We start from the raw sequence: 24,093 nt of genomic DNA on the forward strand, positions 1-24,093 counted from the left end.
CCGTAACAGAACCGTCACCTCCCGAGACCTCAATTCCACCTCTTCCCAACGGACCACCAGGCTCCCCTTGGGCCCCACCAGTTTCGAAACTCGAAAAGCCCCAAAATACATTCACGACATGTGCAGAAAACAGAATGGTCTCCTCCGGGTGTGGCAAATCTTCTGCAAAAGCTGTATCAAGCCTACAAGCATACCCTCCGTGAGTGGCCGGCGCTGTCTAACCTTGGGACCCCTCTCCCTCACCCAACCTTCCAATAGACGCACTCCCAATTCCCCCACTGACGGCGCGTAACCCCACCAGAACTTCCCCATGAAAGTGATGGCTGACAACTTGCCGGCAATTGTCGCTTTCGACATCCCCATCCATCATCTGCAGCATGAACTGCACTACTGTTCGCTCCGCACCCAGCGATTGTTCTGCTGCGCTGCACAACGTTCCAAGAATTCCCACTATGCCTGCTCGTACGCTCTCCAGGTAGAAACGGCCACTGACGCTCTTACCAGTTGTACGACCCCGTATCTCCTATTGTCCATAGTCCCAACAGTACCGGCGTCTTGCATTCATCCGTCGCCGTGGCTAGCCCATGGAACCTCTGCCACTGTGAATGGGACAAAGCAGCCGCAATGTCATTGTCCACCCCTGGCACAGGTCAGGTTTGAAACAGACTGTCATGTTCCAAACATTGCAGTACAAACACCGTCATCAACTTGAGCACCTGTGGGTCCCTGGCCAACTGCCTATTGACGACCTGCATCACCGACATGTTGTCCACTTTGAAGATCACCCGTTTGTGTGCCAGCTGTCGTGCCCACACCATCACCGGCACCACCAGCAAAAAGAAGTTCCAAAAACGCAATGCTCCGCCCCCTGCCTTGCCAATGCGGAGGCCATTCCTCTGCACACGACTTCCCCAGCCAATACAGACCAAAACCGCCCACCCCGGCCGCATTCGATGAGATGGTCATGTCCCATTCCCAGCCCTCGGGAGGTGCCATGGGTATACCATTGAAGCGTTCGAAAGGCCCGCCACATGCACAGGTCCTCTTTTGTCCCTGCCAACAATCGCAGATGATGATGCGGCAGTGTCGGTCCGAACAGCACCCAACCCAGCCGTCTACAAAATGTACGACCCGCCTGTACGACGTGGCACGCAAAGTTCAAATGCCCCGGAAGTACCTGCACCTCCCGAACTGTCACCTTTTGTTTCCTCAACATGTTGTCCACCAATGACAGCATGCTCTCCTTCTTGTCCTCTGGCAGGTGTGCTTCCATAGCCACGGAGTAGTAGAGCTCTATCCCCAGAAACGATAGCACTGTGCTGGGACCCTGCGTCTTCTCTGGTGCCAGGGGCTCACCCAGGTAGCCCATGAGTTCCGTAAAACCGTCCAGCTGCTACTGTCAGTCCGCCAAACCAGGCAGCCCCACTAAGAAGAAGTCATCCAGGTAGTGCGTCACCGTCTCATTGCCTGTGTACCACGAAAAAACCCACTGTAAGAAGGTACTGAAACGCTCAAACAACGCACACGAGATCGCCCCATGGGCAACGCTTTGTCCACAAATATGTAACTGTCAAACTGGATCCCTAACAGCTAGTAGTAATTCGTGTGTAACGGTAGCAACCGTAAGGCTGACTTGATGTCGCATTTTGCCATGAGGGCGCCCAACCCCACCGACGCCACCAACCGCCATGCCACATCCACAGAAGAGTAGGACACTGATGATGGTTCAGGCAATATATAATCATTTACCGATGTCCCTTCGGGCCAGGACAGATGCTGAATCAGGCGATATTGACCCGGCTCCTTCTTTGGCACTACACTGATTGGAGAAATAATCAGATCCTGAATGGGGGCCTCCTGAAATGGGCCCGCCATCCGCCCTTCCCGCTCCTCCTTGACCAACTTTTCCCGTACCACCGCCTTGTGCGCATTGACCGATTTCAGATTTTTGGCCCACCTGGCAATTCTCGGACCCTTGTACCCCAACCGGAAACCCTCCCGAAACCCTCGCCATAACACACTCGTGGATAAGACGCTAGGAGTGTCTCCAGCCGGTCCTGTCTAACCAGCGTATGAGCCGTTTCCCAGTGCCCCGGGACCCCCTTTCCTCCCCTGCCCCTGGTCTTTGGCCCTTTCGTCGTGGACTGTGGATTCTGAGCGCCGCCCCCACCTTCCCAGCATTGCACCACCCGGTGTCGCTTCCCGCATTTAGAACATTCATATCGGAATCTGCAATACAGTCTGGCACACGCGCCCTTGTTGTTGTCCCTCCATGGCCCCAGCGACACCCTCTCCCTGCCCCACCCCCCATGGGTGGGGCGGGCCGGAAAGGGGTGAGGCGCGGGCAGCAGAACGCTGCCCGTATTGATCATTTTCCTAAACTTTGCCCCCAGCACCTTCCTTAAACTTCAGAGCGGACCGGGCTCCACCTCCTCCTCTCCGTCGAGCCCTTCCATCCTTCGCCCCCCAGCCACGCCCCCCTCACTCTGCCTCCATTCTGGGCCGTGCCCGTGGCGACTTGGAGGCCAGCACCGCCGCTGCGGTGTTGCGGCGGCCTCACCTTAACGTCGGGCCTCAAGATATCCATACGGCCCACGTCTTCGAGGAGGGGGATGGCCTCCACAACCCTCGGATCCTCCATGTGCGCCATCATCCAGTAAACACCCGAACGGTAAGCTCCCAGCTGCAACCTGCCACACAACGGCAACAGCGCGACACACAGCACAGGAAAGCGACCTCGAAACCACCACAGGCCAACCAAAATAAAAAAAAACACAGGCACACAGCAACCGGCTATTGGGTTACTTCCACCAAAATGGTGAGTAGTTCCCTGAAATGGCCAGTTATAAAGAAGCCCAGCCCAAAACCAGCCCACCCAAGAAGCCCAAAAGGGGCCCAACCAGGCCAATTAGGTGCTGGCTGCCCCCTGGCCCAAAACCCCCTGGTAGGGGCAGGCCTCCCGCTGGTCGGCCGCCCCTCCCAAAGCCCTATTTTACATTACTGCTGGCAACTCTGTCTGATGCACTGAGGTTATCACTGCTGGTTTGCATATGGTAGCCTCTAACGTAATCTTCTTGATTCTTAGGCTCAGTTAAAATCATCGCAATCTACTAATATTAATAGTGTTGTAATAGTGACCACAGTATCTCTTATTACATAAAAGTCTGGAGACCCCTGTTTTAGAGCGAACCGTTTATATTGTGTTTCCAAGAGCAAGTATTGTTTAATGTACCATGTGTTGCAAGGATGGTTTCCAGTTTTCTTTGTTTCACGTGCTAGCTCATATACCCTTCCATTTCTCACACAGTGTTTGCATCAGAGGTGTGCTCATCCCACACATACCCAGAACAAGGGTGGTCTCCCTTTATAAACTGCCTTGAAAACACATCTCCTCCTCCTCTCCACTCCCTTACTCGGGTCCCATCCAGTTCTCTGCATCGCTAACCGCAGGTGACCCTTGTGGGCGGGATCTCTTGGGGCACAGCCACTTTCCTGCTAGCACCCATAACCCCAATACAGCAGTGTACCACAATACTGTACATTAGAGATATTGATGTAGAGCTGAGAACCAGGGCATATTTTGAGTGTTTAGCAAGACAGTGGTCTCCATACAATTTTGGTACTACTAAAAACGATGGCCTTGAAAAACAGCATGATGAAATATTTGAATACAATCAATCTTTGACCAGAAACCATATTTAGCTTCAGCTGATGGTGGTCAGAGTGAATTTTTTGTAACACTAGGTATATATATTTCATTATCAGAAATTATGTTACCTTTAACAAATCCAACATAAAGTATGAGGTAATAAAAGTCCATAAAACTAAATATTACAAGTTTCATCTTTAAAGTTGTTGCAGTAATAATTCAGTGTAGTCATTGCTGCTTTTCAGATAAAAAAACTAATTATCTATTAAATTATAAAAAAGAGGAGTAGTTAGCATCAGACTTAGTGCATATTTTAGTTTGAAAGACAGCTTTTTCATTGCTGTCTTTCTGCCCAGTTCAGTTAGACAAATGAAAAAATGTAAAGCAAAGGGTTTCATCCAAATGGAAAGGATCGGCCTCGGCATTGTAGCTGCACTTTTCAAGAAAAACATTTTTTACATTAAATGAGTTATAGGGCACATCTTAAATGCTGCTACAAAATAGTTGGTATATTTTCCTGTAGAATTATATTTAGGCTTTGATTATGAGTGAGCAGTGGAGGCTAGCCAGCTCCTCTGAGGGAAACCCTTGATATGGTGGTTTATCTGCCACAGGAGCACCATATCTCAACCACACCATGGCTCCGCCCTCTTGTGAGGAAGGAGGATAATGACCATAAATGGATTTTCTGTTGTGGCACCACTATTCAAAGCCGGCAGACCCAGAACAGAAAGCAAACAATGGCCCTACCGTTCAGTGGATAATCATGCTTTGTTTCAGGGCCATTATTTGTATCCCAAGTCAGAGCTTTTGTTACAAGAACAGAAAAGCTATCAAGGCTAAAAACATGGCTATCATTTAGCAATCTGCTCTGCATTCAGTCTGTATGTTCTGCAGTGAATGTACTGATGTCACAGAGCTCACCACCTGGCAGTTGGGGTTATCTAAATGTGGTTCGTGATCCTCTACTACCAGGGCAGAGGCTATATGCTCTACTGACTTTGGGCTGGTTGTCTACCCACCAAAAAGGAATATTTTTGATGAATCCTTCATAATGTTTTTGATGAATAAATACAATATTGAGATCCATTGTCAAATATTACAGCTATGTTGATAAAGAGACCCAATCCATATTCTCATAATTATAGAATATTTTTCTTTTATTGCTTTTTGTTTGGGGGCAACCTCCTTTGAAAATATTATTTTGGGATCAGACCATATTTTTTGCAGATTGCCAAATTTTGGGCCTAATTATGATAGCAGTCGATGAGCGTCCGACCGCCATTGACATTGGCAGGTGACATTCTAACAATGAGTCAGCAGTCCCACCTGCCCTATTATGATAGGACTGCCGTGCAGGTAGTCGGAAAGTGCCTTTTTCATATGCGTCTTGTGCTGCGGCCCAGGAAAAGGGCGGTGGTGCAAGCAGCAGTAGTAAAAGGCACTTAGTGAACATCCATGCACCATGTGCCAGGCATCATGTGGTGTCTAGCACACAGTGCATGGATGTGTGGGGGGGGGGACTACATTTGCCCCCCAGGCCACTTAGGAGTGGCCCACATCGGGTGGTGCCCTGTTTGGGGCCCCCAAAGTCCCTTTTGGCCTCCTTTCCATGGCAGTGAGATTGCCATGAAAAGGCAGTTGGAAAGGGACATCCTAATCCCTACGGCAGTGTCTGCACAGGCACTCCCCCATGGTAGGAATAGGAGTCCAACTGCTGCCCCAACGGTATCCTTGATCCAGTTGGAGGCAGCGGTCTGTCCCATAGACCACTGCGGTATGAACATTTGCAGTGTAATGCGGCGGTAAGACCGATAGCCTAGCTGTTGGTGGGACTGCTAATGACAGCCTGTTGGTGACAGTCCCACAGACATCCAAATGAGGTCCTTTGTCATTTAAAAAACTGGGGGCCTGATTCACAAAGAGCCTCTACAGTCATGGGGGAGTCTCTACAGTTGTGATGGAGTCCCCACACACATGGAAGAATCTCCACAATGAGAACTACAGTGCGGAGACTCGGCCACAAGTGCAGAGACTACAGCATGAGTGCGGAGACCCCGCCATGAGTGCAAAGACTACAGCATGAGTGGAGAGATTACCCCACATGCGCAGAGACTACACCATGAGTGCATAGACTCTGCCACAAGTGCAGAGACTCTGTCACAATTGTGGAGACTCCGCTATGACTGTGGAGGCTCTTTGGAATTGGGCCATCAGTTGTATTCTTTTACCATGTGATAAATACATCTTTCATTTGCTAGTAGCCGAGGCTTCAAAAGAAATCATCCACTGCTGCAAAATGTGTCTAACATCTATTACAGCAGATCGATCCATCATCCTTTTCATTTCCTGCAATCCTGATTTTAAAATATCTCACATCGAGGAACGCGTGCAGACACATAATGGCCTACTATAGCTATCATCCGCATAAGTAAGATGTTTTTTGTTCCAGAAAATAATTTGTTAAAAAAGAAAGAAGTCAGGTTGGAGATGTGCTAGTATTTTCTTTACCCAAGTGACCTGCCCAGCCGGGCTACATTGGTAGACCTCCACTGATGCTTGCACAGTCAGTGAAGTGGGTGGCCCAATGGAGTCTGCAGTCACTAGTGACATTTAACTTGCAGACCCTGGGTTAAATTTTATACCATATAATAGGCATTTATAGGTAAGTTAAATATGCCTATTGGGAAGAGCAAATTTCATCACGTTTTCGGGGTCTGATTAGCAAAGTTCCAGTGCACAGACTGAAAACAACAACAGCAGCATCATCTACAAAAATGGGGATGATCATGCAATTGCAAAAAGAAGCACGTTCCTATAATTAATAGGTAATCGATCTACAACTTGTACTTACCCCAACTCACAGGGAGTGAAATAACAGCGCTTAAGTAGTAGAGATGGTTGTGAAACTTACCACAACAAATTCAGAACGCTTCTATAACTAATAATGTCATTAAACATTACAACAAGGTAATTCTGGTCTCTACGTAGTCAACCTAAAAGTTCATTAAATATATTATTTTGTCACCTAAGCAGAAGACTATGAAACGTACATAGCATTAATCAAAATGTGTCTACAGATTGTTCCCACAGTTTGGTTTCTCATCCAGTTTTTATGGATACTTTTCCTGCTTTTCAAAGATGTGTGCCACAACCACTAGAATAATACGTTGATATGGTACTATTCTGTTATAGTATGCTTGATCCTCTTCGATTTTCTGTAATCACTCAGAAATTTATGTTATACAAATTAAATAAATACAAATACAGATAAATATGCCGCTCTGCAATCAGTAAATTGATTGCTCTAAATCGGAGGGATTTTTGTTGGATAAGAATCTGTAACTCCAAATTCCCTTAATTTCCTTATTAAATGGAGCAGAGTACCTGCTTGGACTCCAGAGAAGATTAAAATGTTCACCCTGAAGATGGTTTAAAAAAGGTTGTACAATCCTAGTCCTACTGGCATTAGACTATGGCAATTCTTTACTTGGAGGAGTTTCTAAGATACACCTTGCCCTGTCCAAGGTAGCACTTTCTGCAGGTACTAGGCTTATCGCTAAAACGAGAAACTGTGATCGTACAAATTCGAAATCAATCACACTTACATTGGTTCTTAATGAGACCCGAAGTATATTCAAGCCTACCTGAAATATGGTAACAAGACAAAATATCGAATTCAAAATATAGAATTACCAAAATATCGAAGTAAAAATATATAATGGACAAAATATCGAATGGACAGAATATAGTGGTGAAAAATATCGAATTGAAGGTAAGTAATTTATTATCAAATAGTAATTTTTACCACTACGCTATCCAACGCTTTCCCTACTGTTGCACTCTCTGGAGTGGGAATAGTAATTTTTACTACTACGCTATCCAACGCTTTCCCTACTGTTGCACTCTCTGGAGTGGGAATAGTAATTTTTACCACTGCGCTATCCAACGCTTTCCCTACTGTTGCACTCTCTGGAGTGGGAATAGTAATTTTTACTACTACGCTATCCAACGCTTTCCCTACTGTTGCACTCTCTGGAGTGGGAATAGTAATTTTTACTACTACGCTATCCAACGCTTTCCCTAATGTTGCACTCACTGGAGTGGTAATAGGAAATGTTATATTTATTATTTCATTAATTTTAAATTACTTTGAAGACATTTAAAAAAAAAACAATATTTTGACTAACTATATTTTTTAAAACTATATTTTTGATTCAATATTTTTGTACTTACCTGTTTGTAGATAGGAATTCGATATTTTTTCATTCTATATTTTTTCGTCGATATTTTGGTAATTCTATATATGCGAATTCGATATTATGTCAGTGATCCCTGAAATAAATATAAAACACACCATTTTGGAACAACATGCCTTTAAGCATGATTTATTATGTGGTCAGTACTGCAGTCAAAGCTCTGTTACCCTTCTTCCTCAATGTCCCACCTTTGGAAAGGAAGAAACTAATTTGCTTATTTAGGTGTAGAAACTACTTCTCTTCTAACAAGTTATCCTCTTTTAGGCAGGGAGTATTAGGAGTCTGGCAGTTCTGTGAGATGTATGGAGTGATCATAAACAAGAGCCCCGCCGTTAAAGTCCTGAATAAATACGTAAACAGAATGATGTGTATTTTTATGCAGTACTGGTTTTCATAACAAGGATAGTAAAATCATCATGATTATTATAAACAACTCAGCAGATAAAATAAAAATTTGAGTGAAAGTTAAAAAGGCCCCTATCCTATTTCATCCCTAGCAAAATATTCTATTCCCTATCCAATGTTCTGTAATTGTTTCAGCCATCTAACCCATGCGCTGTAGTAGTTCACCAAGTTCATGTTATGCAAAGCCACGCATAGTTTCCTGCATACCTTTTTCTGTCATTGGGTCAGCAGTGAGAATTGAGCTGTTACCCTATACCCTCATCAAGTGGTCCATCTGCCTATCCCCACCCCTTCATCCGTACCTTATATACCTTTATTACTAATCATATTTTATGGAGTGAGAAGGGGTCACTTGTGCTTGGCTCTTGCTTTACCTATAAAATGTGCATACAATGCCCCTTTGCAAAAGCATACAGAAGATTTTGCTACTTTCCCTTCTTCCTTCCAAATTGAATCTCAGCTGTGGCTACAGCATGTGCACTAGAGAAGTGGGTATTTTCCTACTCTGGCCTGTTCGTATGAATAGTGATAGAAAACATGGAGTTTCTAAACTGAAAACATGAGGATTGAGAATACATTTCTTAGCATTACCATTCATACATTTAGTTTTCTTTCCTGGGCTCTACTGCTCTCTACATTGCATCCTGTATTGGTGTCAATATTACATGTAATCAGGCCTGCCTTGCATATAATATGTATTATTATGACATCAAAGCTCTGCCACACATAACAGACTACTTGTGTTGCCCTGAAGGCCACAGTTAAATGTTTGTGAACAACTGTTGCATATGAAAGCACTCCTGTTCTATTGCTAGTGATGTTTCTGTGGATAAGCTAGTTCTTGTTACAGAATAGATAACACGCCTGCACAGGATGGTGTGAGGCTGGTGATTAGTGTTCAGTCCTGTGCAAACAGATAACAACTCTTTTGGTAGACAGACAAAGATGACCTGTCACTCTGTTCAGCTCAGCACTGCAGATGAATCAAATTGTTCCCTCAGAGATGAGCTAACAGAGCGCATGCGCCCTAATGATGACCGCTGTCATGATGTCATCAGCTCCTCTCCAAAAAGAGCTACGCTGGCATGGCCCAGACAAAGATTCCCGCTGACGGGAAGCACGTCCCAGTGTTTGCATTCCAAAATCTGGAAAAAAAATGTAAAGCACTCCATGTCCTTAAAGGAACCGGTGCTGTTTTTTTTTTGTTTATATATAAAAAAGGCTCCCATTTGGAAAAACACGAGGAGGGGGGATCAGACGGTTATGTTCACCTCTGATTGCTCTCCCTGAGGCTGCCAACACAAGTCACAAAGGGAAAGATGTCCCAACCATACACCTTTCAACTTATGACTCAATTACCACCTCCCTTGAGGTGTAGGCAACTGATCAATGGTTTGAGACCCCAACTGCAAACAACAACCATTAATGCATACTATGATGAATCGCAATTAGGAAGGAACACCCTTTCAAGTTCCTTCCTAATTGCCATTCATATGGATCAGTAAAACGATTTTGTGAGACAGAAATGGTTTTGCGACTTGCAAAATGGGCTTCTTACGTGCAAAAATGCAATTTAGCAATCCTGACCCTGTGATTTTGTAAATCGCAGGGGTTGCGATCTGAAAATGCTGTACATCAGACTCGAGGTGTTTTGTGGCTCCACTGAGACAATTGCACATTTTGGTCTACCCACACGAGAAGCTAAATACAGAGGATGTATTAATCTGTGGCACTTTTCAAAAGCTTAAATAAATGAGGACTTTCAAGATTATTTGAAGGTGCTTAAATGGTGGTTCAAGATCTAAATTCGCCACCCTTGCCCCGACCCTTTGGAACTCCCTTCCCTTTGAACTTCGTTCCATTACACAGTACCCTCAAATCCGTAGGCACCTTAAGACTTATCTGTTCAAAAAGTCTTTTGATTAATCTTCCCCCACCCCTCTTTGCCTACTAGCTTTGGATCCAGTTAGAGTCAGCGCCAAGAAACCGCTGGTATACGTGCGCTATAGAAATAATTTTAAATCAAATTAAATCAAAGAGGAGATTAAAATTTGAGTCTGTCAACGTGTTTGCCTCAGGTTGATAGGCCCTAGAGTATTTTCAACGCTATTGAAATTTGATGGCATTTCTGTTTACTGTTATGTAGAAAATGCAAAAACATGCATGTGGGTACTAGCTCATCCATCTGAAATCCAGTATAGTCACTGCTATCTCATGTGTCCCTCCATGTTGCTGTATGGACTGAGTCATAGTGGTCACACTGACTGACTGGCTGTGGCAGTGACTAGTCTGTGTGTTCTTAATGCTTTTCTGCTCTCTACAGGTGTACTCCAGTAAGAAGCCACTCAGGATTGGCTACTTTGATACAGATGGCTACTTTCTGCCGCCTCCCAGTGCACGGCGGGCCATACAAGAAACAAAATCTCTCCTTGAGGCTGCAGGGCATGAGGTACATGTTGTGACTGTGGAACACATTTTGCGCTCTTGCATGATTTGTAATATTTTCCTGGGCTGTGTTTATCTTGATACTGTATAAAAAGATTAGGGCCAGCTTTAGATATGTGACATGTACTATTTAGAACTTCATAAATCATGCCTGAATTTGAAAATGCAATCCTGGCATTACACAGATCTTATCACTGCTTGAGATAGTAGGTTTCTCAGACAACATCCCCATTTATATTGACCCTTGCCAAGATGCCCTTTCAATCACCCACACAATACAGGAAGATCTTGGTCAATATTACAATTTTGGATCCTGCACAGAAAACACCACAGTGTTCCTTGACCCTCAAGCTAGAGCCCATCCAGAGAGGATTGGTCTGTGGACAAGGACTCAATGAAGAAGTAATATTCTGCTAAGACCAGAGAGTCCTTAAATCAATATTTAGGTGTGCTCCTATAACAAGATGAGTTAAAGAGTGTTGTGATAAATAAACCAGTGTTTCACCTCTGTTGTGATTAAGTTGTCTGAGCTTGAGAAGTCAAGACAACGCTCTCAAACTCTTCTTATTTTCTTTATTTTCGATTAAGGAACAATCAGTCACACATATTTTGTGTTTGATCTACCTTTTGCAAATGTTATTAGCACAAGGCATGTGCCTACAGAAGGATTTGAAGCTGAAAACACTCTTAGTTCAGATATTTGACTAATAGTATTGATGCTTTGATAAAGGAGATTTCGGCTATAACCCAATAGGCAAAATTATAAAGTTATCTTGTTTGGATCACATACCAGTTCTTTCCAAATTAATTGAAACATTTCCTTGCCATTTGTTTAATGAGACCATTACTCTGAAACCCAAAGTACGTAACTTAAGATTCGTCCTTGATTACATTCTGTCCATGGAGGCCTAGGCCACTTCAGCCCAAGTAACATCTTGGACAATATACTGCAGCTGCAAAAATAATAATTTTAATACCACCTCCCTCAGAACCTTCTCAGTAGAGACCATGGTTAATGGCCACTATATATTACAGCACTGGCCTCTTTAGTGGCTTACCAATGTTTGCATCCCCAAACTTTAGATTGCATGGAATGTTGGGATTTGCTTGGCTAAAGGACCCTTCAGGCTACACCATGGACTTCAATGAGATCTTAGCTGGGTCCCCTTTATTTAGGGATCTCTTCCATGATGCCAGGGAAAAGCAGCCCCCCCCATAGAGGTGGTTTGTAGTTCATATAGAAAAAAAAACTCTTCTCCTAATAAATAAGACATTTCCACCCAGCACATGATGGAAATTGTTTTTTTCTGCCCAGGTACCCCATGCCTCGTGTGGCAGAGATGGGAACATAAGCATTGGAAGGATCCTTTTAAGAAGTCTGACCTCCTGGTGCATGAAAAGTATTGGCCTGTGGAAAACATTACTGGCTCTGTGACAGAGGCTCCACCTCTGGTCAGTCAGCAGTTCTCATGCTGTAAATGGGGAGGGAAACTGTGGGTTCGGCAGAGCAGGATGGCATAACTCTTACAACATCAAATCATAAATGAATTCCAATATGGCCAGCTTTAGCGCTGGTGGCACCTGGTTAAGCAATCTTTATTGGTGCCCTTCCCTTGGATTCCCTCACTACCACCATCCAACAGTACCCCATATCTCTTTATAGACCCTCTCTCACATACATTTAATGCGTTTATAATGCTACTCATACCAGTGTAGGGCATAACACCATGAGGATTATTGGTGTGGGAGTATATTTTAAGAATGTTTGCTCTGGAGAAGCATAAGCTCAGGATTTAAAATGTACCAAAGTGGATGGGATTGGCTTTGCTAATAGGAATGCATTTCCAACCCAACACACCCATTTTAGCTTTATTAGAACAATAAAACAGGGGGGGACATAACACTCTAACCATTCTATGCAGTTTGCATGGAGCTCTTAGATGACAGTTCATATGTCACTTTACTATTTTAGGATTGTAGCTTATCACCTGCAAGTAACAAAAGTATCCCTGTGGCAAAAACAGTAACCCACTGAGCTATCCACATAAAATAAAGTTCTGTGATTTGCATGGTACACCTTCTGTGCAGCAGGCATATAAACCCCCTGTGCTACTAGGAGTCAGACATTCATTAGACATAACTTGGATCTCTCCAGCAGGAACATTTATCACCAGAGTTATCTCAGCATTTTTGTTATTGCCTGAGAATGGCTGGACGCACAAAGAACTCTGCAACAGGTGCTTTTAAACCCATAATAGCACCAGGTCAGGAGAACTTTCATTGGTTGGAATGAGGGTTGGGAGCACACTGCCTCACATCCCAGCACAGTTCGCCCCTTTGCATCCTGGTAAATGCAGTACATAGTTCAAACTTACTTCAAAATTAGCTGAAATACAGAAATGTCTGCACCAAAGTTGGTGCAGACATTTCTGTATATCTCTAGACATGTGTTTCTGGATTGGGCCCTTCATCAGTAGAGTGTAGCAGTGTTAAAGAGCAAAGACAAATCATCTGGGGTTGCTGGGAATGCAGCCAAGTTCCTCTCAGGTCACTGTACCACTCACAGGTACACAGGTGCATCTTCAAAGCTCGTCAGCTTGCTGGCTCAATGGAGCCTTTTAAACGGAATGGGGGTTAGGAGCACACTGACTCACAGTACCAGCACAGTTCGCCCCTTTGCATCCTGGTAAATGCAGTACACAGTTCAAACTTACTTCAAAATTAGCTGGAGGTTTTCACCAAAGTTGGTGCAGACTTTGCTGTATATCTCTAGAGACGTGTTTATGAGTTGAGCCCGTCATCAGTAGAGAGCAGCAGTGTTAGAGAGCAAAGAAAAATCATCTGGGGATCCTGGAAATGCTACCAAGTTCCTCTTAGGTCACAGTACCACTAACAGGCACACAGGTGCATCTCCAAAGCTCGTCAGCGAGTGGATCTGGGACCTGAGAAGACTTTGGGCAGCATCTCCAGCACCCCCCAAAAAAGTGTTGCTCTCTACTGAAATTGGACAATTATCCTGAAACACGTGTCTAGAGATATAATCAGCACTGGCTGCAACAACAAGGGTGAAAAACTAAAGCCTGACACTGAAGAAAGTGTTATCATGCACAGCATTTATTATGATGCATTGGGGCAAACTGAGTGCTGAAATGTGAGGCAGTGTGCACCCAACCCCCTCCTGTTTGAAAAGGCTCCTGTGAGCTAACGAGCTGATGAGCTCTGGTTGATGCACCCGCGCCCAGCAAGTGGAACTTGGATTGCACAAGACTTTGGGCAGCATCTCCAACACCCCCCAAAAAAGTGTTGTTCTCTACTGAAGAAGTACAATTATCCTGAAACACGTGTCTAGTGATACACAGCACTGGCTGCACCAAAAAGGGTAAAAAACTAAAGCCTGGCACAGAAGAAAGTGTTATCATGCACTGCATTTATTACGATGCATCAGGCAAACTGAATACTGGAGTGTGAGGCAGTGGGTGCTCATCCCCGCCTTTCATTGGTTGCCAGTGGATTCGTTTTAAGTGTGTTTGCAATATTTCCCAAAGCAAGAACTCTGCTGCCCGTACTCAAAGTCCACAGTTTCAGCCATTCAACTGACCAGCAATATGTATTCCACACAGTACTGCCTTCTAAACCAGAACAAATTCAAATTGTTTTTGGATGCTGAACAAATGCTTGTTGGAGACCTACGCTTTGGAGGTCACTGTCTGATCAAAGCTCAAGAATACAAGAATTTGTTCATTGACCATTTAAAGATAGCTCGTGCTTCTTTGCAGCAGTAGCTGATCAACTGCGTCCCTGTTAGGTCAATGCCAACACTTATTTACAAATGGTTGGTTTCTGTAGAGGTACAGTAAGCAAGCAATTCCTGGCAGATGTACACATATTTACAGATGTGGAGAACTGTACCACGAATGCCGTTTTGTTTTACCCGTAAATCCCACTCATATGTTGGGAAAATGGGCATTGCACAGTGTGGATAGACTCGGAAGTTTTCATTCACAGGCTCCTGGTGAGGGTCAAATGTCTACTCCAGACCAAGTTATACTAAATACATATCCTGCGTGGGAAGGGGATTGGATCACCCCCGGACTTGGTGGAGGTTTAGGCGAAGATTTTCACAGGAAATAGTGGGGCATATTATCAAGGACCGGTGTTAAAATTATCGCCGTTTTATCGGCAGGAAACTGCTGATAAAACGGCGATAATGGGCCTAATAATACGCCCTTGTTAACTCCCATAGAAGCCCATGTTCTGATGTTAACATGGGCTTCTATGGGAATTAACAAGGGGGTATTATCAAGCCCATTATCACTGTTTTATAGGCAGTTGCCTGCCGATAAAACAGCGATAATTTTAGCTCCGGTCCTTGATAATATGCCCCAGTGTTTTTCCTATGAAGACACAAATGGACTTGCACATTGCAATGGGAATGTCATATGACCTTCCCAAAACAAGGGGAATCGGACCACAATGGGAATGCCACATGACCTTACCAGAAGTACACTTTTAGATCTGCACCTGGTGCATCTTTCCTGGCATACTTCTGTGAACATGTGTGAATCCCAGAAAGCCGTAAAATTAAGTCCAGGAGGCGGCAGAGTAATTTTCGGATTTCTGACTTTTTGTGAATTGAACCCATTATGATTTTTTTGCAAGTCAACATCCGTTTTAGGGCTAGAGTAAAGACCACGCATGCACTCAGGTAGAATTTTGCATGTTCCAGTTTTTATCCACCTTGAAACCATTCAGAAATGTAATTCTCTGTCAAAGATATAATATTGCTTTGCTGATTTTGGTTCCCAATTGATTGCAACGCATGTAACTATTTAATCTTCCCAAATGGCACCGAAGATCTAAGTGCATTTTATCCGCAGAATAGTATCATAGGTAATCATGACAGCTTTGCCCCCAGTATCCTTCTAGCACTGGAAGGTATCACAACTTTCCAACTTACATTAAGGTGATGGGGTTCAGTGTTTTATGTGTGTATCAGAAACCTGAGAACATATACCAGTGGGATGAAATAAACTACTGGCTGAATAAACCTACTACTCAAGATTCCTATGAAGTATTTTTACAAACATAGACTGATAGTTGTATAGTTGCATCATTCTCCTTTCTCTTAACATAGTAACAGAAAACTTCCTTTTCAGGATTCTGGGAATTGCTGTTCCGATTAACAGACTCCCCATCTGTGTCCAAAAGTTGTACTTAAAGATAATTCTAATAAGGTCACTGGCCCCAAAAATCTGGGTTTTTTCAAGTAGTGCTTGAATGACTGTAGCCCATGCCGGGCAAAAGCTAAAATGATCACTCGTAGAGACTGACCGACTAGCTCAACACCTGTTCTTACCAATCCTTTCTTACTGTGCCAAGAGAGGCGATTGTAAAGTCTGGACGTCTGTAGGCATCATCCAATCCAACAAGTGATGGCCAAAACTTTCTGGTTGAATTCAGGAGCGTTAGGCTGGGAATGGAGGAACACTCAAGGCTGGTGGCTGGAACCTTGAGCCATAAAGACAAGGCTGCGAGGGCCTGCTGGAACTCTCGCTTTAGTCCAGTAAGAGCCTTTTGCCCCTTTGTTGCCCAGCAGCCCCTTCTAGGCCACCAGAAGAATGTAATGGGTGCAAGAGCCATCCAGGACATACAGAGCAAGTCTGAGCCCCAGGTAGGCAGACAGGCAGGACCTACCAAAGCTTTAACTGGTACCTGGTTCTAGCTTTCCTCCCTACCAGGGCAGGGTAGCCCTTGCTAGGTCTTGGAAATTTTGTTCTGGACATTTTGTGACACCATGGGCCACCAAATGGGGCGCATGACTAGGGTTCATTTCCCTGGCCTGACTAAACTTTAACTGAGACTCCATCAGAGTTTTCAGAACTGCAGAAACATGGCAGCTGTCGCATGGCCTGCATAAGTATGTTTTGACATTTTAGGACACCAAGCCTCTTGTGCATTGAGCGCAAGGCCCAGGGCCTACATTGGGGGCTTGACAGAGCTTTGAGCAGGACCAGTCAGAGCTTTCATTTCTGCAGGTGCTGGGAGTCCTCCTTGATCTGCAGAACCCCATCTTGATCACTTCGTAACACTAAGAGCCAGCGAATGAAGTCCAAGTCCAGGGACTAAACTCAGGCCAGACTGGTGGCTGGCACCATGCCAGGGATTTTGAGCCCATCAAGGAAGAGAAGCCTGCAAGGGCCTGAAGAAGTGTATCCTGGATAGGTTGGGGCACCAACAATCAGTGCCTAGAGCCCAATGTCCAGGTCTTGCATGCCTGACCAGCACATGTCAGAGCTTTTAACCCTGCAGGAGTTGTGTAATTTTCTCTGTACATCTGGAACCCTGTCCTGGGTGCTTTGTGACACAACTGACTGGCAAATTGAGCCAAGGCTCGTGGAACCACACCCAGGGCCAGACCGGACATCCACTCAGAGCTTACCACCCTGACCGAGAATGGGAAGCATGCCTGCTCCTTCAGAAGGGTATGATGGGCAGCATGGGACTGTAAATATTGGTGTCTGGAGGCTAAGCCCCACACCTCGGGCCAGCCAGCGCTCTAATCACTTCTCAGAGTGAGGGAGCTTTCGCCTGGCTCGCTTAACCATATCCTGCTTATAGAAGGGTGCCTCTGGCCTGTGGAAGAGTCTGGCAGTTCCTATGGAGCCTAGAATCATCCTTGTCACACTGTCATGCCTAGGAAAGGTAGATGGTTCCTTACTATCACTCCCCAACAATAACAATCTGGCAGATGGTGGCTCAACTTGCTTATATCTGGTTACCATGGGCGACCGCAGGGGATACTTCTTTGTGAAGGCTTCTGACATGATTGTACCCTGACTGTGAGCCCATTCAAGTGTCCAGACTGTCAGGGCAGCCCCAGAATTCTGAAATCTGAGTCCTGTCCACGAACCATGTCTTCTTTTTTGTTTGCAAAACTTCATCAATGACATCGGCATGACACATTTCACCATGTCTATGCAAGATAATGATGTACCAGTGTAATTTCTGACACCCCTACATATGATATAACTCTAACTGATCCAGAAACAATGAAATAATCACTGTCCATCATAGGTGTCAAAGAATCTGTCTGATCCATGGTATATTTTCAGGACATATGCTACCTTTATAACTTAGTTCTATTAAGCTTTTTTGTATGTAAATGTACATACAAAATTTAAAAGTCTGGCAAGGATGAGGCCTTACTGGACTTATAATGCATACCCCTAATCAACTGAACTAGCCTTAAAGTTAATAAAATATTAATGTAAGACATATGAAGTCCCCGAACTGCATCGGCTGGTGTTTTTCATCCAGTCTCCATGACGGACACCTCACCCATACTTAACCCGTGATCTGCCCCTTTCCTGCTCCCCCACGGCCTCAATCCCTTTTACAGTTGCTCTAGGAGCCCCTTTTCCTGTAACTCTTGCCAAGAGACCTTCCCATGGGACCTTCCCATTACCTGTGACTTCACCTTATAGCTCTGCCCCTATTCCACAAACCCCACCGCAGGACCATGTGGGTCCAGGATCCACATTACAAGTGTTCCACAGAATGATACCCTAGTTACAATGATGTTGTCATACAAAAGTAATACCAGGTTAAGTAGGGGTAACATTGGATTGAAGGGGGAGATGGGAGAGACTCTACATGTGACAGCCAGTCAAACACAATTACTGTTGGCATCAGGGTCAAATGATGGTGCACAAGAGTGGAGTCAATGGCAGCTCCTCATCCATAAGGCCGCCTCCTGACACACTCCAGATAGGGCGGCACAAACAAGAGGAAGGCGACCGGACATTTGCACTTTTAGGTATATGGCATGCTATTGAGTGAGGGAACAAACAACTAACATTCCAGTGCTTAATTTGTGCCGGTGTTTTGGTACCAGCAACTTTTTTAAAACATGGTACACAGATGGCGGTGCTGTCTGCCTATTATATTAGGCAGAATTCGTAAGTGGCGATTTAATGTACATAGGAATGGCTTTCACTGGTATTTGGCAGCATTGGCAGGGACTGGGGTGGTGGGAGCTGCGGTGGACTCCTGAGAAATACTTTAGATCCAGACACACACACACACGCACACACACACCCTACCTCTATCGTGGTCCGTATCCGTTTGTTTGAGAATCCAGTGAGAAAACAGTACCTTGTGGATATATATATTTATATATTTTACAAACTAAGCACTGAACATAGCTATATAACATAGTGAAAGTAAACGCGATCGCGCATGCGCATCTTTCAATGGCACGTGGTGATCACATTTCTCATGCTCAGCGAGTGATTGAAATGCAAATGCCTTCTAATCCTCCTGTCTTTCCTTCAGTTGATCTCTTTCACCCCACCTCGGATTGAATACGCCTTGAATGAGCTTTGCATCAGAGGGTTCTTTGCAGATGGCGCCGCAACCCTATCCGAAAAATTGTAAGTGGAAAAACATTAACCCTTTGATGGAATTTCTGCTTGGAAAGTAATTGCAATGGTTGAGGCATGCCCCACCTACCCTAGTGTGAAAAGTGCTGTTAAACGCTAGTTCTATTCAATTACACTGTTAAGTCTCTTCAATGATAACTGGCTACTTGTTTAATGAGGAATACAACAATTTAACTTCTAGTAAGAGCATGTTCTAAGCACCATCATACCATGCTTGAATTGAGGGAAGGCGGCGGCAGCTGTTCCCAGTCTGATCAGTTGATTGAGGAAGTAACATTTTCTCACTTCTAGTTGAAGTTTGAGTCACAAGTTCAGTGTCAGTGACAATTTAAGGGTACTTGACCTTGATTGGATCCCATGGAGAGGCATATTCCCAGTGCTTCACCATTGGTTTTTAAATTGACCAATAAGATTGAATGCTTTACATTGAAGATTTGGTAAAGCCAGTGCTAGTGCTAGGCATCAACTATTAAATGAGTAATTGCACATTTGTGATGTAGACTTTGGCCATCTTACAGATCACTACTTGTGCACAACACACAAGTCCTATGCGCACTAATTGAACCGATGTGTTGCAGGAACCCTGGGGGCAGTAGAGCTGGTGCTGTGAAGCCCAGCCAGATATGCAGATGTACTAATTATGTGATATGCGAAGTGGAATTTTCAAAAACTAAAACAACAAAAACCCCAAGCAAATTTAGTAAACTAGAGAGTTTAAATAAATAAATAAAAGGACACCAAAACAACTACATTCTAATAAAGGGAACCAGAGATATGAATTTGAAAAGTTTGAATAAAAAAAAAAAGCACCAAAAAGCTTTAGAACATCAATTGCGGTCATCTGGTCACTCTTGACCAGCACTAAGGCTTCACCTTGGTTCTAAGGTTCGTCCCGGTCAAAGAGTTACCTTCGGATTTAGAAACATTTCACAAAGCGGGAATCTTCAGTGGGCCAAGGCAAGAAGTCTGTGGCTAAAGATGGGCTTGGCAACAGTGGGAAGCAGAAGGAAGATGCCTCGGTGTAACCATCAACAAAGGCAGGAAATGCTTAGATGGCAAAAGTCCAAATTTCTTACCCAAACAGGTCTCAACATTGATCTTATGCAGGCAGAGGCTCGGTCCAGTGAAGCTTTCTATGCTCAGACTTCAAAACGTTTCTGGAAGTCAAATTTCCTCAGTAGGAAAAGACTGCAGGCTGCAGTGAAAGGGGGCACAACAATGTCAAACTCATCCCACTGAATTGGATTGCTGATGCACAGATGAACGTAGTCTGGGCTGTGGCAAACTGGATGCTATCTGTGGTGCATCCTTGGCAGAACAGCTTGATAGGTTGGTCGTTGTCTCTTGGCGGTTCTTGAGGTGAAAATGTGCCCCCCCCCAAAATTCCTAAGTCCCAGGTTTTATGAATGAATCAATCAATCTATTAATCAATCAGGGGGTTTGAAGCACGCTACTCACCTGTGAGGGTCCCAAGGTGCTGGGGGGGGGAAACGCAGGAGGAGTACACTTTGATCACAGCCAGGGGTTCAGGAGCTTGAGGGCAGGACTTGGGGGGGAACAGCACTTGCTCCTGCAGAGGCCTGTAACAGGGTTCAGGGCAGGTCCAGTTGGAACTAATCAGTTAATAATGCAGAACAAAATGCCCTGTGAAGCTTAGTGTGTCCCTGTAGTTCAAGGAGGATATTGGGTTTATGACCCTTGAAATCACTTCTGAGGGTCTTGGGTACAAGGGGCAGCCAAATGTATGCCCAGCGCCAGCCTATGAGTGGGGCAACTCCCTAAGCAACAGGGTAAAAGTTCCCAGGTCTCACCCTACCCACCTTTGTAGGACTATGTGTGAGTTGTATTGTAACCAATCCCACAGTGCCTCTCTGTCCCTAAATCCAAAGCATAAACGTTCTTCCCCTGGTCAGAGCTCGAGGTACCACCCAGATGTGAGGCTATGGAAATAGGAAACTCCTACCCTGTGATCACTGTAAACCAGTTCTGATGCAGGTCCCTCTCCTGCGGGGATTGGTGTCAATCTGACTACGGGGAAAATTCAGGGGTGCAGGCCTATGTGTGTTCTTTATCTGCCTGTGACTGGATAGGCCTCATTTGAAGGTAACTAAAGGCCCGCTCACAATCCCCTGGCCTTTCTGTTCAGGGAAGGACAACACCTCCCCACACCCAAGGATTTTTATTCCTGGCCTGAGAGAAATTCACACCTTACTGCAAGGGTGTTGTCTGCTGCCAGATGACTGCTAGAAAACTTGCAGAAAGACCCTAGAATCTTTAGGTAGAGAACAGGCGATATTTCTTTAATTGTTAGATCACATTTGACTGTAACATTACATAGGATTTTGGATACCTATTAAAAAAAGTACTTAAAATATTTTTCTAGCTGTTGCCAATCTGAAATTAAAACTATAAGGGGTAATAATGTAATCCACGCTTTTTCATTGTGAGTACATGTGAAACATTAAACTTTTGCATGTCCTACTTTCAAATGCCACTCACCCTGCATTTATGAGCACTATGTCCTACCTTACTAGTATTAAAAGGAAGCTTTGGACCTATCAAAAAGGGTTTATTTTAACAGGTCAAATTGGCAGTTTTAAAACCGCTCTGCCAGGCTACAGTGGTAGGCCGGGAGTCGTGTTTTTTGTGTCACTGGTGTGTGTGATGTTCTGTGATCTTCAGCCCACTGGCAACATGTTAAAAGGAGGAGCACTAACACTTTACCACTATAGCCAACAGAACAGTCAAGGCCATAAATCTGGGGATTCTATGCAAAAGATTGTCATTTCCATCAGGAGTCTGCCACAAATAAATAGGTCATAATTTTGTTGGGTCCAGTAAAGGTTTCAGTAATTTAAACTTGAGCTCAAGTCACAGTAGCTATAGCACGGAGCAGACTGATATACCTTAAGAACGTTTGCAAAGCTTTTAGATGTACCAAAACAGTTAAAAAGCAAAAAACACAATATAATAAAAATCTCCAATTTATAAAGTCAGAGGATACTTTGATGAACATAATGACACCAAAAAGCCAAAAAGACAAAAATGTACTAAGAGGAACTGGAATTATGATTTTTTAAAAACATTTAAAGTAAATATAGCTAACAAAAGCCCTAAGCATCAAAGCAGGTCAACTGGTCGTGATAGACTGGGAACATAGGTGTGAATTTAGGTCGCCCGCAATGAAGCACAGGTCGGGTACACCAACCAGGTTTGACTCAGTTATAGTGATACCATGGCTTGTTACTGAAAGTCAAAATCCTTTAGTGGGCCAAGGCAACAGGCTGTATCTGAGGAACAATCCACAATGTCAGATACGTGTTGAATGAGGTGTTAGCGGGAACATTTGAATTTCACCTAGGGGAGGCCTCTCGCCGTTGGGATACTTTTGATGCTTTTACCCAGTCAAGATTTCTAAGTTCAGACTTTGGGCCTGATTTAGAGTGTGGCAAAAACGGTACTCTGTCGCCGTGTGGCTGAAAGGGTACTTGTAGTAATCCATCGCAATAGCGATGGATTACCCTTTTGTCTTTACTGAAGGTTCGCCCACCTCATATAAAAATGGCCTAAAATTCAATATCTTCTAGACAATGGGTTGTGCACCGCTCCTTTGTTTTTTGTATGCTTTTTTGAACCGTGCTCTAGGGTATCACCTCCCTCCTGAGGTGTATCTGATTGCTCCACTAGTTGCACGCTTGTTACCTCACAAGCGTATCACCCTAGGCACAAGCGTCTTGTGCTGGATACCAGCTCTAATAAATGATAATGTTCATTCGATGGTTCAATTGATCAAAGTCCTTTAATTTCTCAGATCCACATGTTAATTCACATTTCATTCTTATTTAATCATATCAGGCGTAAATATAGATCATTCCTCATTCCAATGCATTTCGGTGCAATCAGCACCTTCATCAGGGAACGCCTGAAAATTAAACAAATAACACACTATATAACTCTTAAAGTTCATTCTATCTCACTGAATAACTTCTTTCGTTAATGCACACATTAAATGCAATAATTTCACTTCGGCTTTTCTGAGTATACTATTTTCTGTTATACACAATAGATATGCTGTGAGATACCCGCTGTGTTTTCCACCTACAAGTTCTAACCGCCGGTTAATGTATGATGTTACTAACTCATTCTCTGTGCAAATATCTGACCATTACGCGCTGGCTGCTGCCCGTGCGGGCGTTCTATTGTTAAAGTATACGCTCGTCTTGCCATTAGTAAGTAATTATGCCCGGTGCTCGACTCTCACCTTTCTCCCGCTGTTAGAATTTCAGCTACGCGGAGCCCCTCCGCTCCGTTTGACTTTAACGTAGTAAGTTCAAACGCGTATCTCGCGCATGCGCACATTAAAAGGTATCCCGCCTTTTTTTTTTTAGAAAAGGCTAGCTAAGGCTAACTTTATCGACACGAAGAGCACTGTCATCACTGACACGCTCCGCGGGCTCTATGCTTATGCTTACTGTGTGTCAATCTCGCGGGTCCTGCACTATAAAAACTATTAGATGTGATAGATAATTACATTCATGGCATCAAGATATAGTCAATACTGTTTCTGAAAACTACACCATTACTGGAAAATTTTACAATGTACAGTAATCTCTCAACATTATAAATAGCACGTAAATTCCATTCTTTCATTTAGTCCATTCGGTTTGAGGCTACACAAATGATAAATCCAATGATTTTCCCTCTGTAAGAGGGTTTTTTTGTTCAAAGGTCCTTCCTTTTTGGGTACTATTTCCAACACGCAAGCCCTCAATTGGCTTATGTTATGCTTTTTATCCATAAAATGTGCTGCCACTGTTGATTTTATTAGCCCTGTTCTAATGTTACTTTTGTGTTCGTTCAAACAAGTCTTAAGTTTACGTTCTGTGTGGCCCAC

General features: G+C 44.1%; 1 protein-coding gene across 3 annotated transcripts in view; it reads left to right on the forward strand.

Annotated features, from left to right (window-relative positions):
- The window catches only part of LOC147747102 (vitamin D3 hydroxylase-associated protein-like), a 382,698-nt gene that overhangs the window by 240,798 nt on the left and 117,807 nt on the right, over positions 1-24,093 (forward strand). For all 3 annotated transcript variants that reach the window (XM_086952351.1, XM_086952352.1, XM_086952350.1), the window contains exons 8-9: positions 10,637-10,762; positions 19,093-19,190. In XM_086952351.1, the coding sequence (XP_086808477.1) occupies positions 10,637-10,762; positions 19,093-19,190 (224 nt within the window). The remainder of the gene's footprint in view (positions 1-10,636; positions 10,763-19,092; positions 19,191-24,093) is intronic.

This window comes from Lissotriton vulgaris, chromosome 1_1 (genome assembly GCF_964263255.1).
Source record: "Lissotriton vulgaris chromosome 1_1, aLisVul1.2, whole genome shotgun sequence".
NCBI classification, from domain to species: Eukaryota; Metazoa; Chordata; class Amphibia; order Caudata; family Salamandridae; genus Lissotriton; species Lissotriton vulgaris.